Raw genomic sequence first — 21364 nt, 5'->3', positions numbered from 1 at the left:
TCTAGATGATCACTTTAAAAAAGTAGAATTAGTACTTAATAGGTGTTTAGAACATGGAGTAGTATTAAGTAAGAAAAAAGCTATAGTAGCTCAAAATAAAATCAATTATTTAGGATTAGAAATTGAAAAAGGGAAAATAATAATGCAAAAACATGTATTAGAAAAACTTCAAAATTTTCCCACTAAACTAAAAGACAAAAAGGAATTATAAAGATTTCTTGGATTACTAACATATATTTCAAATGAAGGTTTTATTAAAAATCTTGCAGCTGAAAGAAAATTACTTCAACAGAAACTAAAGAAGGATGCTATTTGGTCATGGACCGAAGAAGACGAAATACTTATTACTAAATTGAAATATTTATGTCGAGATCTTCCTGAATTATATCATCCATCAGATGATGATCTAATTATTATTGAAACTGACGCATCAAACAAATGTTGGGGAGGTGTTATGAAGGCTAAGCCCCCTGGCCAAAAGAAAGAATTTCTATGCAGATATATGTCTGGAACTTTTTCAGACAGTGAAATTAATTATCCTACTCATGAAAAAGAAACATTAGCATTAATTCGGATGTTAGAAAAACATCGAATTTATGTTCTTGATAAAGAATCTATTGTTAGAACCGATTCTACTTATGTTGCAGGTTTCAAAAATATTAATCATAAAGGAACTTACAAGCAAGGCAGGCTTATAAGATGGCAGATGAAACTAGCCGAATATAATTACTCAATTACTCACATTAAAGGCAAAAAGAACGTACTTGCAGATATACTTTCTAGAGAATGGAACGAATCTCAGAAGAAATTTTGAAACAACAATTGGAGTTAAAAGAAGCACTAAGAATTCACAAAATAAAAGAGCAAGAACTGATTGGAAAGGGAGTGGAATTAATCGATAAGGAAATAGAAATTATAAAATCTCAACTTAGAATGAAGAATCCACTTGAAGAGATTAAATTAAAAGAACCTAAGAAATGGTATGTAGTATTTAACGGACCATTTCCAGGAATTTATGATGAATGGTATAAAGCAGCCCCTCATTGTACAAAAATCTCAGGAGTTACTTATAAAGGGTATGCCACCAAAGAAGAAGCTGAAAAAGCAATGAATGATCATAGAGAATCAGAAAAATCAAGAAAAGAGATTTATCTTGGCCCAAAAACTTTTTCAGAAACAACAAAGAATAATGCACCAGAAAGAACATCCATGAAAATCTTAGGAAGAATATTCCTTCTTCCCTAGATAATTTGCCAATTATGTCTCGAAAAGAGCATGAAAATCAGGTTAACATTTAATATGTTCCAATTTGGACTTATTGAATGCCTTTATTTAAGTAAAAATCTGGAAGAAATTAATCTTTTCCCATATAATTTTAAAGAATCAGTCCAAAATTTTAAAAAGAATATTGCTGGAGAAAGAAATCTTTATTTAAAATTTTATTCAGCCTATCCGGATTTTACAACGAATCAACCAGCCAAGCACTTTGTCTTCATTGGAGTAAGCAATAATCAATTTCCTTTAAGAGATGACTCAAAAGAAGAAATGTATGATGATGATCACTTAAATATAATTTTATCCAATCAACTTTCAAGCATATTCTTTCAATGTCAAGCTATTGGAAAGAATTCATGTATGAAACACTACGCCAAATCTTACATTTAGCAGCGCAGGTATGGCTCAGGTAACGGAACTCGCTAAAGCTCTTTTTTTTAAAGAAATTTTCTTTCTCCTAATTATGTACTGATTGATGTTTGAAAGCTTAAAAATTGATGCTTTCAATCAAATCTGTTATTTTTTTCATTGATACTGTTAAAAATTATGATTTTGAATGGATTGATTTTGTAACTTTGATTTTCATTTGAAAGCATAGAAGGAATTTTAAGTTGAAATCACGTTGAAATCAGTTCTAATCGAAATTACTCAAATGTCAAAACCAATTTTAGGTGTCTGGAATCACCTTTGGCTCTCGCTAATGTGAAGCCGGACACATTAAAACAATCAATTCTAGTAAGTTTTATTTTATTTTAATTTCTACACAGTTGTTTATTGATCCTTGTCATGAAAAGCATTTGTTTTTGTTTTTAGGTGTTGTATAAAAGAGATGTTGCAGCTGATAGTATGTCTCCCAGTCATCTTTCATTTGTAATTTTATTCACTGATTTTAACAAGTTTTGTTTCTGGCCTGTGCAGATATTCATTGTTACAATGAATTTGATTCATTTATATGGTCAATCAATTGCAATTGGCAGATCATTAAAAACGTTTGACTCAAATCTACTTCTATTGCGATTTTGGCAGATCATTTTCTCTCCTATTTGTTTGGCTTCCCGTTTCACACTTTTAGGAGTAAAGTGGGGAAATCATGTTTTCTTTTATATACTAACATTTTTCTATTTTTCTGGTGAAATATGACTTGATGTGCAGAGGGCTCCTGCTTTTATATCAGAATTGCTTCAGATTATACCAAATGCACATTACTTCAAGAGAGGAACCTATGATTTAAAAAAGGTGGTGTGTGCGTGTGCCTCACTATCTCTTCACTGTTTGGGTAAAAAGCATACTGACTATATTTTCAATTGCAGATTGTAGAATATGCAAATAAAAAGGACTTCACATCTATTGTAGTTGTACACACCAATCGCAGGGAACCAAGTAGGTGGTGCTTTTGAGTAAAGAAGATCCTACGCATCTAGATCTTATATTTTCAAACAATTCGCGATATGCCCATGCTAGGTCTGACTGAAATAGTAGTGCCTGTAAGTTTCAAATTATACTTCCGTTTTTTCATTGATATCTATTATACTTCCGTTTGTTTCAAATTATTGGTGGCTTTTGATATCTTGTGTCCTATCATATGCTTAGGTATATTTTCGAGAAAAAAGAATTTAAAAAGATTGAGTCTAAAGGTAAAAAGGATGAAGATGGCGAGAGTGAGAAAGTTCCTGACCATAAAACAATTGCCCGACTTCAGGTTAGTGTGAATTTATTTTTACGTATTGTTTACCTACCATTTCAAAACTCAATATCCATCGACTAGTCAATATAAATTTGTCTATGATTTTTGTTTCATTATACTTTCCCTGCTACTTTTCATTGCTTTTCTTGTGTGGCTGAATGGATGTCATATTAGTGGTGGGCTGGTGGCATGGCACCTTAAAGTAGTATCATTCTTATACCGGGTATATTAGTTTATGGGTCTTGTGGTTCAGATAGTCAACTTCTGTAATTTAGGGTAGTATTATTATATAACTTGCGTCTAAAGTAGATAATAGAAGATAAGTAAGACTCAAGAGAGAATGATTCTTGAAATGTTATCAATGCACTTCATACCTCTGGCCAGCATACTCGTACTTGGTGGATACGGCATCCTCGGGTTGAGTACCAGTAAACTCCCGAATTCGACAACTCTCAAAACTGAATACTTTCTAATATCACTATTTTTTATAAACCCTTTTCCAGCCTTCCCTTGGTTAGTTATTCAGTTATAAATTATTTCCCGGTTTTGCCCCTCTGTCCCTCAATTTACACTTGTTTAATAAGATGTTTTCTAACTAACTAATAACTATACACTCCTCAAAAGAGCCACCTTTTCTCTAGTTGCACTTGTATGGTACTGAGTTGAAAAGTGAAAACTATCTTAAATGAAGTCTAATATTTACTCCAAGTGGGCCATGAATTATTGCACATTTTTTTTACTACAGGGTGTTAGAAACTCCCAACACAATCTATGTATTTTGAGCATGGCTAATGTTATTGATATGGCATTGTTGGAAATTGGAAATCTAAGACCGACTAATCTTTACATATTATTAAAAAAAGTGAAACAATCAAACATAAGTGAATTCATATTAAAACCTTCTATTATAATAAGTTATCTTTGAATATTTGAAAAGGAGATTGGAAGTGTAATAACCATAGATCTTGATAATTTTGCTTGAATTTATTAAAAAACTAGTGACTCTGTTCTGTCTAATCAATCTTTTCTAATTCAAAATCAGAGGCACGTCTATAGTTTATAAAAGATAAATATCTCTCTGGTTGAAATGTGTAAAAGGTATTAGAGGAAACATCACTAAGAATACCTGCCATTCACATGCCACATAAATTTACAAACACTTGCATTTTGCGGTAGTTTCTTTCCCGCAAAACTACTAATCCTTTCAAAGAAGTAAAACATGAATTGATGACACATTACATTGGTGGATTGAGTTGCAAATCACATGAAATTGTTGCTAATAATATTGTTGATGTTACTGAATGACAATTTGTTTTCTTGGAAAATTTGAAGTATAGATATTTGAGCCTTTAATTGACCGTGTTGTTCTGTTCATACTTTGCAGGACCAAGACCGTGCGCTTGTCGGATTTTTTACATGTAGCATATTTCATGTAGGATTTGTGTCGATTTGAAGTATAATATTGTTGATGTTACTGATTTAGTTTGTAATGATGTATATATATATATATATATATATATATATATATATATATATATATATACATATATAATTTTGGATATGTTACTGATTTACTGCTTTGTTTGAAAATATATCGTCGAAAATATATTACAGGTCGAAAATATTACAGGTTGAAAATATATTACAGGTCGAAAATATTACAGGTCGAAAATATTACAGGTCGAAAATATTACGGGTCGAACTGGAAGGCTTAAATTACATGGTGCATTTTAAAATACCTCATTTAGCAACGACAGCGCTTTTAAAAAGCGCTCTTAAAGGGCCACTTACGAAAGTGCTTTATTACTAAAAGCGCTGCCGAAGATTAAAAAAAACATAAAAAATAAAAAAAAAACGCAACCTACGAAAGCGCTTTTGGAAAAGCGCTCTTATAGGGAGGGCTATCAGAGCGTTTTTTCCAGAAAAGCGCTCTTATAGGGGGGTCTACTAGAGCGCTTTTCTGGTAAAAGCGCTCTTATAGGGGGATCTACCAGAGCGCTTTCAAAAGCGCTTTTGTTACCTACGTCAGCGCTGGCTTTGACAGCGCTTTAAAGCGCTTTTAAAGCCCAAAATAAGCGCTGTTAAAGGCCTTCCGTGTTGTAGTGAAAGTATTGTACAAAGCACCTAATCTCCTACTACTAAGCAAGACAAGTGGAAAGGTACTAAAGGATAGAGATATCCATTTATTGACATCTTTTGAGCTACCATTCTACGCATTTGATAAGGAGACAATGAATTATAAGCCATGTGTACTTAAGGAGTTATGTTCAAATATAAAAAAGAGTGAAAATCATGCATGTGAAAGATGCTTTCAAGAAAAAGATGCCATGGAAGTGACTAAGTGTCTAGAAAAGTCTATGTGTCTTAAGGATGAGGACAAGGATGAAGCAATAATAGAGTCATGAAGATGAGGATAAACGAAAGCAATAATAGAGTCATGAAGATGAGGATAAGGGGAAGTAATAATAGAGTCATGAAGTAGATAAAAAGTAAAGTCATTTGTCATGTAGTATTTAAGTGTTTTAAATAAGTGGTACTATAGATGAATAGTACTATGCATTGTTGTAAATAGAAAATAATATTATAATGTGTGTTTAGGGCTATAAATAAGTGCTTCTACGATGGGAAGAAGCAAGTTGTAGAAAACAACCTTTGTGTAAGTTTCTCTTTAGAAACATATGCTAATCCTTTAGGATTTAGCATGGCACCTTTTGTGTGCATTGTTGTAACATAAACTTATATCAATAAAACCATGTTTCTACTTATTCAAGAATCATTCAATTAAATTACACAACATATATATCTATTAATCAACTATCTCACATAAACTTACGGAAGCAGCGGTGGACCAAAATTTCAGAAGAAATCATGATCAGGTATAATTTCTTTATTTACTTACTTTTATTAAGTGTTATAATTTACTTATACGTCTTGAATAACAAAAATGGAAATTACGAAGGAAGTATTTTAATAGATCCAACCTTATTTCAAAAAATACAAAAGGAAGACTTAGATTTAACTAAGGATGCAAATATGAAGGGAAAGGATAGAATTGGAGGAATAATGAAAAGATTTAACCAAAAGGATAATATTATATATTATGGTAAAATAATTAATGAAACACCAACTGATATAGCAGATGCCCAAGGACATACCTATATACAATTATTAAATAAAAAGAAACTCATGGAACTCAAGAAAAATATAAAGAAAGATGAACATAGAAATAAAATAGGATATATTCATATAGGAGCGGTGTAAGTATTAATCAAAACAACTTTTCAAGAAGGAATAAATTCTCCAGTAGAACTAATATTCAAAGATGATAGAATTACATACCCATTAGATAAAATACTTGGAGTAGTAGAAGGAAATTTAGCTTATGGTAAACTAAAATTTGAAATACATCCAAATATTGGAATACCTTTAAATACTCAAAGATTAGAGCAAACTTTAACTCTTGAACACAAATTCCTTAGAGGAAATTTAATGAGATCAGGAGATAAAATATTTCCAATCACTTATTGTGTCAATTATGCATTAACTAATTCTCACCATAGTATTACCTTTAGAAATAATAATAGAATTGATATTCCAAGTCTTTTTGAAGATATAGGAAAAATTTATTATCCAAAGAAAAATGAAATAGCTGAGCTAGGAACTTTTATGAATAAATCAAAGTTTTTAGAGTTAAGAAAAAATCAAATACCAAAACCACTTAGATTTTATGAACCTGAAAAAATTGAAGAAAGTGATATTGATAAACTTTCAAACCAAGTAAAGGACTTAACAACATATTTAAAAAATAGATTATAAATTTAAACAAAATGAGTATTGCTAAATTTAGTATAAAAGAAAAAGAAAAAGAAATAGTTATAAAAATAAAAGAAATAGATATAACTTATTTTGATAATATTGAAAATAAAGAGAAAGATTTTTATGAAAAACTAAGATGTATTTGGAAATTTATTTTACCAAATGACTTAAAAACAAAAATATGTAAAGAATATGGAAAATTATGTGCAAAAGCTATACTTTTTGAAAATGAAATAGATTATGCACTAGAAAGTGATATAAATTATATTTTGTTAGTTGAAAAGTTTTTATGATGATGAATTTATAATAGACTTAACTTTAATAGAAAATGATGAAATTTGGGACTATTTTGATGATGATTAAGCTAATAAAAATAAATTATAAAGTTATTTCAATAAATAATGAGGTATCATTTTTGGTATCAGAGCACTAAGATTCAAATTAATTAAATTTTAAAAAAAACAAAAATTTATTTTAAAACTAGAAAATGAGTATAGTTAATGAAAGATTACGAATTATAGAACTTAATAGTTTAGTTAAAAGAACAAGAGGTCACATAAAAATATTATATGATAGACTAGATTATTATTTAGTAATAGGAGTTGATTTTGAAATTGAAAGAATTACAAAACACCTTTTAGAATATGAAAATAAATTAGATTTTTACAAAGCAAGGTTAAAAGAATTAAATGAATATAAAAATATCCGTCACTGAGATTTGCGACCAAGGAATTAGAGACCAAAGTTAAAATTCGGTCAGTAAAAATCTAATTTATTCACTGAGATTTGTAAAAATATCCGTCACTGAGATTTGTAAAGTCATACGGATCCGGATACCTATACGACCCGAAATACTAAAAGCATTCGGATCCGGATACCTATACGACCCGAAATACTACACTACTAGAAAAAGTTGAAATAGCCACGGAAATTTAAAATAATGTCATTATCTGAAGAAATTGATGTGATGTATAAAGATTTAAATAACACAATGAATGAAATAAATAAAAATATTATATTATTAATAGAAAATACCAATAAAATTGCAGATTATACCTTTAATAAAATAAAAAATGGTCTTAATGAAATAAATAATATACACGAAACCCTTGATGAAATTAATAGAGATAAAGAAATTGATGAAGATATAAATATTCAAAAAATTAGAAAAATTCTTTATCAATTAGAAACCTTGTTAAAACATGAAGAAAGTAATAGAAGTATAACAATAAAAGATTTAGAAGAAATATTAGTTAGAACAAAAGAAGTAAACCAACTAAAAGTAGTTAAACAAGAACCTATAACTACATTTATGTTAATAAACCCATCATCTTCATGGAGGGGATAAAAACTAAATACATAGAAGCATTAAGAAGATCTAATGATATTGAAGAAATTAGACAATTGATGGAACAACTAAAAATAATAGAAGAAGAAAATAAACAAGTAGAAAAAATAGAAAAAATAGAAACTAAGGAAGAGAATGAAGAAGTAATATTAAATTATAATTCTTCAGAAATAGGATCTGAATTAGGATCTGAATCAGATATAGACGAAATATTTATGGAAAAAGGAGAAACAAGTAATTCTAAACAAAAAAGAAAACGTGAAGAGAGTTGGAATCCTCATAGTTCTTGGGAAGACTATGAAAATGAAACTATGAATAAAAAAGGTTATGCAAAGGCCAGTGGAAAATGGACAAAAGTTGCGGAAGAATTTAAACCTTACTATGAAGAAACTAAATCTAAAAAATTATTAAACTTAGACTGTGTAAGAAATCCAGAGGATAAACTACAAAGGTGGTCTAATGATATGATTATGCTTATAGCAACCGATGAAAAATTTTCTAAGATAAACCTAATGGATGTCAAGAATTTAATAGCTTATAGAACAACAGGAAATGTGCTGAAATTCTTAACAAGTATTAATGATGAAACATGGAATAAATATATAGGAATGATAGAAAATAATAATCAACAATTTGCTAAACTAATAATGGAATTAATATATAAAGAATTCATAGGCTACAACACTCTTGAACATAAAACAGAAGTAAATAAACTTTTGCGAGAAAAGGCAGAAATTCATCTAATTAATATGCAGATATGTAATATGTGTGAAATAGATAGTTTCATTTGTGAGTATAAAAAAATACTATTATGAATTAGATAATGAAACTAGGGAAATATATCGAGGAGTCTTCATATCCAAGTTACCATATCCACTTAGTACAAAAATAAGAGATATATGGAAATCCCAACCAATTGAATTAGGTGATAGCTTAGGAGGAATTATTCAAATCTTATATAATGAATTAAGACGACAATGTATAAAGAGTACAAGAGCTAAACAATTAAATAGAGGTAGAACCTCACTTTGTTGTGATATACCAGAGATAGAGCAACCAGGAAATTATCGTTGTAATCAACGAAGTAGAAAAAGTTATAAAAGAAAACATAAATTAAGAAAAACTTATCCAAGAAAAAAGGCCTATAAAAAAACTAGAAGAAAGTATTTTAGAAAGAGGAAACAAACACCTAAAAAATATTGTCCAAAAGGAAAAAAGAAATGCGTATGTTGGATATGTAATGTAGAAGGTCATTATGCCAATGAATGTCCAACAAAGAAAGAAAAAGATGTTAAAGAAAAATCAAAATTAATAAAGAAAGTATATAAAATATATAATTTAGAACCATTAGAAGATGAGCTAAGTGATTCTGACTGTAGTGTATATGAATATATAGAGGATGAATTATCTTCAGAAGAAACAGAATCTGAATAGTACATATATCAAGTTTAAAATTGAAAAAGAAAACAAAGAAACAGAAGCCTATATAGATACAGGAGTAAGTATTTGTATAGCAACTAAAGCATTATTTAGTAAATGGAAAAGATTAGAGAAACCATTAAAGATTCAAATAGCAAATGGCTCAATACACCCACTAAATTGGGTAGCTACAAGAATTACTTTAAATATTGAAAATAAATTATTCATAGTACCTACAATATATCAACAAGAAACAGGGCTAGATATAATAATAGAAAATAATTTCTTACGATTATACGTACCCTTTTGCCAATACTTAGAGTATATATCGATTAAGGCTCCATATATTAAAGGAAAACAACTAAAAGAAATTATAGACATCCCTATTATTCATTCCTCACAAACAATTTATTCAAGAAAACAATCAGAGCTCTCCAGACTAAAATGTAGTGAAATTATAGATTTAGTTTGTATAAAAATGCGTTATGCGTTAATTAATTTAGAACCAGGAAGAAAAATCCCAATACATATTGAAGAACTATTAGATAAAGTGTGTAGTGAAAACCCACTAGATCCTAAAATTAATAATAAAAACATGGAACTAGTTGAATTGAAACTAAAAGACCCAACAAAAGAAATCAAATGTAAACCTATGATATACACAAAACAAGATAGAGATGAATTTGCTGAAGATATTAAGCAAATGTGTGAAAAAGGATTAATAAGACCATCAAAGAGTAAACATTCAGCACCAGCATTTTATGTTGAAAATCATAATGAGATTAAACGAGGAAAGAGAAGGATGGTAATTAATTATAAACAAATAAATGATGCCATGGAAGGAGATGCGTATTTTCTTCCAAGAAAGGATTTAATTATTGAAAGAGTTAGAAATATGAATTGGTACTTTTGATTGTAAATCTGGATTTTATCAAATAAGATTATCAGAAGAATCTAAGGCTTTAACAGCATTTAGTTGTCCTCAAGGTCAATATGAATGGAATGTTCTTCCAATGAGAATGAAAAAATCACCAGGTATTTTCCAACGCAGGATGGACTCTATCCTTAAAGAATTCAAAGATTTTTGTCTTATTTATATTGATGATATATTAGTCTTTTCAAATAAGGATCAAGATGATCAATTTAAAAAAGTAGAATTAGTACTTAATAGGTGTTTAGAACATGGAGTAGTATTAAGTAAGAAAAAAGCTATAGTAGCTCAAAATAAAATCAATTATTTAGGATTAGAAATTGAAAAAGGGAAAATAATAATGCAAAAACATGTATTAGAAAAACTTCAAAATTTTCCCACTAAACTAAAAGACAAAAAGGAATTACAAAGATTTCTTGGATTACTACCATATATTTCAAATGAAGGTTTTATTAAAAATCTTGCAGCTGAAAGAAAATTACTTCAACAAAAACTTAAGAAGGATGCTATTTGGTCATGGACCGAAGAAGACGAAATACTTATTACTAAATTGAAATATTTATGTCGAGATCTTCCTGAATTATATCATCCATCAGATGATGATCTAATTATTATTGAAACTAACGCATCAAATGAATGTTGGGGAGGTGTTATGAAGGCTAAGCCCCCTGGCCAAAAGAAAGAATTACTATGCAGATATATGTCTGGAACATTTTCAGACAGTGAAATTAATTATCCAACTCATGAAAAAGAAACATTAGCATTAATTCGGATGTTAGAAAAACATCGAATTTATGTTCTTGATAAAGAATTTATTGTTAGAACCGATTCTACTTATGTTGCAGATTTCAAAAATATTAATCATAAAGGAACTTACAAGCAATGCAGGCTTATAAGATGGCAGATGAAACTAGCTGAATATAATTACTCAATTACTCACATTAAAGGCGAAAAGAATGTACTTGCAGATATACTTTCTAGAGAATGGAACGAATCTCAGAAGAAATTTTGAAACAACAATTGGAGTTAAAAGAAGCACTAAGAATTCACAAAATAAAAGAGCAAGAACTGATTGGAAAGGAAGTGGAATTAATCGATAAGGAAATAGAAATTATAAAACCTCAACTTAGAATGAAGAATCCACTTGAAGAGATTAAATTAAAAGAACCTAAGAAATGGTATGCAGTATTTAACGGACCATTTCCAGGAATTTATGATGAATGGTATAAAGCAGCCCCTCACTGTACAAAAATCTCAGGAGTTACTTATGAAGGGTATGCCACCAAAGAAGAAGCTGAAAAAGCAATGAATGATCATAGAGAATCAGAAAAATCAAGAAAAGAGATTTATCTTGGCCCAAGAACTTTTTCAGAAACAACAAAGAATAATGCACCAGAAAGAACATCCATGAAAATCTTAGGAAGAATCCCTTCTTCCCTGGATAATTTGCCAATTATGTCTCGAAAAGAGCATGAAAATCAGGTTAAATTCTCTGAAGAAAAATTCAAGGAGAATTTAAAAAGACTTACTTACTGGACCGAGAAAGAAAATACTAATTGTTTCTATATGGTGGATAGAAAGCTTTTTGGAGTAAAAGCTATAATTACACCAGGAGCATCCCAATTACTAACATTTAATATGTTCCAATTTGGACTTATTGAATGCCTTTATTTAAGTAAAAATCTGGAAAAATTAATCTTTTCCCATATAATTTTAAAGAATCAGTCCAGAATTTTAAAAAGAATATTGCTGGGGAAAGAAATATTTATTTAAAATTTTATTTAGCCTATCCGGATTTTACAACGAATCAACCAGCCAAGCATTTTGTCTTCATTGGAGTAAGCAATAATCAATTTCCTTTAAGAGATGACTCAAAAGAAGAAACGTATGATGATGATCACTTAAATATAATTTTATCCAATTAACTTTCAAGCATATTCTTTCAATGTCAAGCTATTGGAAAGAATTCATGTATGAAAGTATTGTACAAAGCACCTAATCTCCTACTACTAAGCAAGACAAGTGGAAAGGTACTAAAGGATAGAGATATCCATTTATTGACATCTTTTGAGCTACCATTCTACGCATTTGATAAGGAGACAATGAATTATAAGCCATGTGTACTTAAGGAGTTATGTTCAAATATAAAAAAGAGTGAAAATCATGCATGTGAAAGATGCTTTCAAGAAAAAGGTGCCATGGAAGTGACTAAGTGTCTAGAAAAGTCTATGTGTCTTAAGGATGAGGACAAGGATGAAGCAATAATAGAGTCATGAAGATGAGGATAAAGGAAAGCAATAATAGAGTCATGAAGATGAGGATAAGGGGAAGTAATAATAGAGTCATGAAGTAGATAAAAAGTAAAGTCATTTGTCATGTAGTATTTAAGTGTTTTAAATACGTGGTACTATAGATGAATAGTACTATGCATTGTTGTAAATAGAAAATAATATTATAATGTGTGTTTAGGGCTATAAATAAGTGCTTCTACGATGGGAAACATATGCTAATCCTCTTAGGATTTAGCTTGGCACCTTTTGTGTGCATTGTTGTAACATAAACTTATATCAATAAAACCATGTTTCTACTTATTCAAGAATCATTCAATTAAATTACACAACATATATATCTATTAATCTACTATCTCACATTAACTTACGGAAGCAGCGGTGGACCAAAATTTCAGAAGAAATCATGATCATGTATAATTTCTTTATTTACTTACTTTTATTAAGTGTTATAATTTTCTTACATGTCTAGCATAACAAAAATGGAAAAAGAAATAGTAAATGATATAGAACATTTACATATTACTGAAGAAGATGGAAATTACGAAGGAAGTATTTTAATAGATCCAACTTTATTTCAAAAAATACAAAAGGAAGACTTTAGATTTAACTAAGGATGCTAATATGAAGGGAAAAGATAGAATTGGAGGAATAATGAAAAGATTTAACCAAAAGGATAATATTATATATTATGGTAAAATAATTAATGAAACACCAACTGATATAACAGATGCTCAAGGACATACCTATATACAATTATTAAATAAAAAGAAACTCATGGAACTCAAGAAAAATATAAAGAAAGATGAACATAGAAATAAAATAGGATATATTCATATAGAAGCAGTGCAAGTATTAATCAAAGCAACTTTTCAAGAAGGAGTAAATTCTCCAGTAGAACTAATATTAAAAGATGATAGAATTACAGACCCAGTAGATAAAATACTTGGAGTAGTAGAAGGAAATTTAGCTTATGGTAAACTAAAATTTGAAATACATCCAAATATAGGAATACCTTTAATTACTCAAAGATTAGAGCAAACTTTAACTCTTGAACACAAATTCCTTAGAGGAAATTTAATGAGACCACGAGATAAAATATTTTCAATCACTTATTGTGTTAATTATGCATTAACTAATTCTCACCATAGTATTACCTTTAGAAATAATAATAGAATTGATATTCCAAGTCTTTTTGAAGATATAGGAAAAATTTATTATCCAAAAAAAATGAAATAACTGAGCTAGGAACTTTTATGAATAAATCAAAGTTTTTAGAGTTAAGAAAAAATCAAATACCAAAACCACTTAGATTTTATGAACCTGAAAAAATTGAAGAAAGTGATATTGATAAACTTTCAAACCAAGTAAAGGACTTAACAACATATTTAAAAAATAGATTATAAATATAAACAAAAATGAGTATTGTTGAATTTAGTATAAAAGAAAAAGAAAAAGAAATAGTTATAAAAATAAAAGAAATAGATATATTTTATTTTGATAATATTGAAAATAAAGAGAAAGATTTTTATGAAAAACTAAGATGTATTTGGAAATTTACTTTACCAAATGACTTAAAAACAAAAATATGTAAAGAATATGGGAAATTATGTGCACAAGCTATACTTTTTGAAAATGAAATAGATTATTCACTAGAAAGTGATCTAAATTATATTTTATTAGTTGAAAGTTTTTATGATGATGAATTTATAATAGACTTAGCTTTAATAGAAAATGATGAAATTTAGGACTATTTTGATGTTGATTAATCTAATAAAAATAAATTATAAAATTATTTCAATAAATAATGAGGTATCATTTTTGGTATCAGAGCACTAAGATTAAAATTAATTTAATTTTTAAAAACAAAAATTTATTTTAAAACTAGAAAATGAGTATAGTTAATGAAAGATTACGAATTATAGAACTTAATAGTTTAATTAAAAGAACAAGAGGTCACATAAAAATATTATATGATAGACCTGATTATTATTTAATAATAGGAGTTGATTTTGAAATTGAAAGAATTACAAAACACCTTTTAGAATATGAAAATAAATTAGATTTTTACAAAGCAAGATTAAAAGAATTAAATGAATATAAAAATATCCGTCACTGAGATTTGTGACCAAGGAATTAGAGACCAAAGTTAAAATTCGGTCAGTAAAAACTGTCACTATCATGACTTATTTTAGCTGTGATCTGCAATATTTTCTTCCAGTAAGACTTGAATCTGATTGCCTGAAGTCCCAACTGAAAACAAATAATGAAAGAGCTGCCAATGCAGACTTAATTATCTGATGAAAGTAATAGGCCTTTGATTGCCTCAATAAACAGATTAATCAGAGATGCTCCATTGGATCAATCTTCACTTGCTTTAAAATTACCTTTGCCACACTATATTACTTGATGATTAAAAATATTCACTTCTCTTATCATTTAGAATACATTTTATTGAAAAATATATATTTTAAACTTGTATTATAAGATAATTTATATATAATGACATAGGTTATATAACAGAAGATTTTTAAATAAAAATATATATATACATATATATATATATATATATATATATATATATATATATATATATATATATATATATATATAAATTTGAGTAACTACTAAAAACTTCACTATTTAGTGATCAATATTTATCTGATAAGGTTATCTCATGAGAGGAGATTCTATTAAAAGTAAAAAAAAAACGAAAGAATTATATAATGTAATAAATGCATTGAATAATTTAATGATATATTTGATTAGGGTTGGTAAAACGATCCCAATATGTTGGACATGTCTGTTTTGCCCACACTTTTTTGTGGGATAAGTCAAGATTTTAGTCTCGCAACATCTAATACATCTGACCCGTTTCTTTGCGTGCACATACTTTTACATAAATTTTACATTTTTAGGCCTAAGAGCTGCAAAGCCCGCGATCATTCTCTGCTCCGCCCTATTTCTTATGGGGCGGGTCAAAGTTTTAGGCCCATACCCTTAACTATGTTCGTCCCGTCTTTTATTTTTGCAGTTTTTTGAAGAACGTAACTAAACAGGACAGATATGTCTGTTTGCTACCCATATATTTCATGTTGTTATGCTATCGATTTTCATCCAATTAATATACAATAATTCTCAAACAATGACATATAAATAATGCTTACATAATTGCATTCACACATGTTACATTCTTTCTTTACATAGCCTATGTGTGGTATATTTTAAAGCTGTGAAAATTGCTACAAATTTTTAAATATAATATGTATAAAAATAGTACAAGAAGCTAGAATTATATTATGTTTGAAAATGGTAGAAAAATTTAAAATTATTACGATAACAGTCTATCATGAAATATCTATAAAGAATTAAAATAGAGACGTCTCAAGTTTTTTGAGGCCCTGTGTATATTAGTTATGATTCAACCATGGCAAAACAATTAGAGACCTTGTTTGACCAGATTTTAACAATGACAGAGATTTATGAGGCCTTATTTAGTTACGGTTTAACCGTAAAAATTTTAAGACCCTGTATGGTAGCCCACCTTGCACGCCCTCAAAGACGGCCCTGGTGACTTAAGCCTATAAATAGAAAATTGTTATATTATAATTCATAATACAAGAAATCAATGTCATAGCCTTGTTTCTAAATAATTCTCTAAAATTATCTTATATCAACTATTGAAATACCAACAGTGGCATCAGAGCTACGTTCGGTCATACATAAAGCATGAAGCGTAGTTATATTATCTACCTTTTATTCCAAAATCTTTCTAACTACTTCAAAAAAATTCCCTTATACTATTAATCCACTCCAATAATTTTTGTAAGCTATAAATGACACCATTCTATCATCATATATTTCTTTCCAACAATGTTGGCGTGTTAAAATGGAGATTTTTTTATCTTAAGATTTTTGGGACATATAGTAGAAGAAGGCTTCTTCGCTCCCGCAGATACGTTAGCTCTAAATGCAGCTCAAAAAAAAGTAGAAGAAAACTAACACTACAAGAAAAATCTTGTTTCGCCAAGGGTATTTTCCACGGATAAAGCCCATCACTAATTTAATACGTTGCTCAGGGTTAATTCCCTCACAACGCAAAAAATAAAATATGACATTACTTTGCTAGGAGCAGCCCCTGGCAAATAATACGAAGGAATTTTTGAATTTCAAAATTAACCATTTGCCAGGGACAGTCCCTAGCAAATAATACAGAGGGAATTGTGAATTTCAAAATTAAGCATTTTCCAGGGGCAACAAATTTTTACTTTGTCAAGTCAGTTAGAGACCTTATTACGCTTATCTGTTGTGGTCATTATTATTTTGTCATTTGTGAGGGGTAGCCCCCTGCAAAATCTACTTTATTATTTGTGAGGGGTAGCCCCTAGTAACTAGTACACACTTTCTCTTTCTCTTCTTCATTTTTTATTTCTCTTCTTTTTTTCCCTTTCTCTTCCAGCATCTCTTTCTCTTCTAGAAACATTTCTCTTCAAACCTTCAACAACTTCAAAAACACTAATATTTTGTAGGGTTAGATATAAAAAACACTCCAGTAATGTTAACGAGTTTTGATTTTAGCCCCCGTAAAAAAAATTGGATTCCCCCTTGTAATATTAAGATTCCATGTTTTTAGCCCCTCAGTTGACCAAGTGGCATGAAATCTTTATTTTTGCTTACGTGGCATGTCCACCTGGAATTTTTTTTTTAAATCCACGTGGAAATTTTATTTATATAATTTTTTTTTTGAATTTTATTATTTCTCAAAATTCACTTACATTGTAGGGGTAAAATACAGTTCTATTGTTTTGGATATAGAAACCATTATCTATTTAAATTTTTTAATAAATTACATTTTTGGATATAAAATATTGTCATTATTTTGAATTTCTACGTTTGCGCAGCCTGCTGCCACTCTCTATTCTTGCCTGTCTTATTAAGCCTCATAATATTCCACGAAATTATCATTTATTCAGTATGGGATTCTTTTAGTGGTCATCTCAAACTCCCAAGGAGCCAAATCCATTAGAACATGTTACCTGTTACTTGGTCCTCCTTCCGTAATTCGTTTTCCTGTGTCTCTCAACCCCTGGTAACTGAAGACCAATTGCATGCATCATCTGGAGTTTCATTCCTATCATTATTTATTTTGAGGATTTGAGTACCATCATTGTCTATGATTCTTTGTTTGTTCTTAGCTGCTTCAGGTTGTTGTGTGTTCACCTATTTCGGCTTCCATTCTTTGATAGGTTGCTTCCTCTCTTTATGGCACATATGACCTTCCTTTTAACATGTATCACAATATTGAGGCCTCCATTCATTCTTCACATTTTGTTGAATTTTCCTTTCCTCAATGTCCTTAATGGTGATCGTTTTACACATCACCTATGTCACATCCATTTCCACCAAGATTCGGGTAAAGGATACTCTTAGTTTACCCGTTGTGCCCTCATCTGTGAACATAGGGTTACCAATAGCGCTTGCTCTCTTTCCTAAGCTCCTAGCTCTCCACAAATGGAGAGGCAATTGTGGTAGTTTGACCCGTAGTTTCGTTCCATTCTCCTTGACCTTTGAAGGTTGTCCATTCCTCTTCAGTCCTAGAAGGAATTGGCTTCTCCCTAAACCCCAACTGTTGTTGCTACGTGTTACTTGCATGCTTTAAATCATTCCCATTTGCGTTATGCTTTTAACTAGTGTATCTTGATTGTCTATCACCATTGATGTTGAGAATGTCACCCACGATTAGTCCGCCTTCTTTTTCGGTCGTCCCCTCCCCTTTGAAATTAGAACCCTTAAATGATAATTTCATGAAATATTATGGGGCTTAATATGACAACCAAGAATAGAAAGTGGCAGCAGGCAGTGCAAACACATAAATTCAAAACAAGGACAGTATTTTATATCCAAAAATGTAACTTAATTAAAAATTTCAAATAGATAATTATTTTTATATCCAAAACAAAAAAATTATATTTTACCCCTACAATGTTAGCAAAATTTGTTTACCCCCGCATAATAAAAATATTTAAAAAAATTGGTCTCAAATATTTTTTAAAAAGAAGAAAAATTCCACATGGATTTTAAAAAATAAATATAAATAAAAATAATCCACGTGGACATGCCACGTAAGTAAAATTGAAGATTTTATGCCACTTGATCAACTGATGGGTTAAAAATATGAAATCTTAACATTACAAGGGGGATCTAATTTTTTGTTTACAGGGACTAAAATCAAAACTGCTAATATGACAGAGGTGTTTTGTATATTTAACCCTATTTTTTAAGGTAAATTTTTATGATTAACTTAAATTTTATATTTATTTTCAATTACCACTTTTCTTCTCTATTTTTTTAATTTATTCTAAAATTTATTAATGTTGAATTTATTGATATTTGGTGTTGTTTTATATAAATTTTTTGTGGTTTATTATTTTTCAAGAGTTATAAATATGGGTTTAGTTAATATGTTAGACATGTTTTTTATGGGTTTATAAAAAGGAAAAAATGTTTTTTTATTGTGTTCTATAAGTTATAAATAGGAAAAGATAGTTTTAATAATATATTTTAGTTTAGCAAGAAATATTAGTTTGGTAAAAAATTTCAGTTTAGTAATATTTTTTAAAATTATTTTGAGAAATATTATTTAGGGAAAGTATATATTTTAGAGAAAAAATATATCATTTTATTATATAATTTAGAAAAAGTTTTATTTAGAAAGTATATTATTTTAGTTAGGGAAGTATATATTTTAGAGAAAGTATATTATTTCATTTAGGGAAATTATATATTTTAGAGAAAGTATATTATTTTATTAGTGTATATTTATTTAGAAACATATATATGTTTTATTAGATAAAGTTTAACCTGTAAAAAAAAAAAGAATGTCAATTTGCCAGGGGCTAAACCCCTCACAAATTTCAAGATGTAGATTGCGCTGCTAGGGGCTTAACCCCTAGCTAAATACTAACACACTGCGCCACCTAGTCAACGCTTACGCCTAGATGTCTGTAGTAGGAAAAATAGGAATCGAATTGTGTCAGCGCTAAGCCCCAAGCAAATTAAAATAGCAAGGTGACAGGCCCCTCCCAAATAATTTGCGAGTTAGGAGATTTGTCCCCTTGCAAATTTCTATTTTGTGAGGGGTATTTTGCATTTGGGAGGGGTTTAATCCCTGGGTAAACATGTTTTTTTTATATTGTAAACAGAAAAACTCAAAGGAGTGGTTCACCTTTCAACAAACGGTGACTGATGCAATTTTCCAAGAATTGTAGGAGCTAAGACTGCTAAATAAGTGTGGAATAAATTGCAGAATGAGTTTCAAGGAAGCGGCAAGATACATGCCATTAAACATCAATCTCTAAGAAGATATTTTGAAGTATTGAAGACGAAGGAGTTTGAGACAGTTAAAGATTACTATTCTAAAGTTAAAGAATGTGCAGATGATAACATGAGGCTTGGTGTAAAAATGGATGTTGCAAGGATTTTGGTTAAAACAAGGATATTGAAACCCATTGTTGAAGACCTTGAAGCGCATGTGAATGATTTTAATTTTCTTGTGAAACTCCGTGAATACTCCCAAGGTCCTTTGAGAATCCATGATCTTGAGCTTACTGATTCAAATGGTTCTGAAGGGTTAACATGCTTCGATTCTGATCAAGAGGAAAATTTTAGAAATTGACATGATGAAGAAGGTGATGACATGGAGAAGAAAGAAGGTGCATTAGGTATGGGGGAGGTAGAAATAGCTAAAGGACTTTGTGTTAACATGATAAAAGAAAGATCATTAGGGAACGTAGAGGAAACACATGATTTGACCCTTTTCAATAAACTTAGTCATAGGTTGGACATTTATCATTGAAAGGAGGCTAAGAGTGCAGAAGTAAGGTCAAATCACTTCGTGACAACTGCTAGTGATTTGGGAAGACTAGCTCGCGTGTCGCTTTTGGTAGTCAAAGCCACTAGGTGTTCCCCTATTGAGTCCAAATCCATTCAACCCAACTTAAGAGGGCCAAATTCTATCTTCCCGTATCGGGTCTTCAAGTAGGTAATTATGGCTAACGACCTCAACAAACCTTATGGCCCAACCAAAATGCAGGTGTAAACTTTTGGATGAGATTGGAGGTGTGACTCAGAAATCCTAGGGACATCAAATTCCTTCTATAACACATGTAACACCCCAAATCTACCCCGATAATTAATAAGGAAATCAGAGTTATAAAATTATATTTCGACAAACAATTAGAGTGTTACAATTCAACTTAACAACCATATCATGCCATCATAGATACATAACACAAATACTCTGATAAACTAAAACCACATGAATCAACTTTATTAACACTAAGCAGCGGAACTACATTAATCAACTTTGATGACAAAGCATCTTTCATCTTAAAACCATTTTAACATCAGCAATTACTCTTCATGTATCAACATAGCTATTCAACAATAAAACCAAACAACTAAATAACTAGCGTTCATCCCCCCGAGAGTTACGTATCTGAGCGATAACCCGACTTGGACTAACATCAACTAAACCTTTAATTCTCGAATACTTGCATGTTACCAACAAAGGGTAACATTCAAACAGAAGGTTGAGAATTCAA

The 21364-nt window shown here is 29.7% G+C and overlaps 1 protein-coding gene and 1 long non-coding RNA gene across 2 annotated transcripts; both read left to right on the top strand.

Moving 5' to 3' along the window:
- Positions 1-2079: 2079 nt before the first annotated feature.
- LOC131655843 (uncharacterized) lies at positions 2080-3580 on the top strand. The gene is made up of 3 exons (XR_009299899.1): positions 2080-2511; positions 2586-2759; positions 2866-3580. It is a non-coding gene; the product is annotated as an uncharacterized LOC131655843 (long non-coding RNA).
- Positions 3581-7450: 3870 nt separating this feature from the next.
- On the top strand, positions 7451-8965 carry LOC131655842 (uncharacterized). The gene has a single exon (XM_058925651.1). It carries the CDS (start codon positions 8111-8113, stop codon positions 8936-8938), a length of 828 nt encoding a protein of 275 aa, XP_058781634.1. The 5' UTR covers positions 7451-8110; the 3' UTR covers positions 8939-8965.
- Positions 8966-21364: the final 12399 nt, after the last annotated feature.

This window comes from Vicia villosa, linkage group LG3, assembly GCF_029867415.1.
Source record: "Vicia villosa cultivar HV-30 ecotype Madison, WI linkage group LG3, Vvil1.0, whole genome shotgun sequence".
NCBI lineage: Eukaryota > Viridiplantae > Streptophyta > Magnoliopsida > Fabales > Fabaceae > Vicia > Vicia villosa.
Note: the sequence above shows the minus strand (reverse complement) of the source record. Positions and strands in the feature narration are given on the sequence as shown.

Coding starts and splice junctions, on each gene's coding strand:
- LOC131655842 (XM_058925651.1), top strand. CDS start 8,111: ATGGAGGGGATAAAAACTAAATACATAGAAGCATTAAGAAGATCTAAT.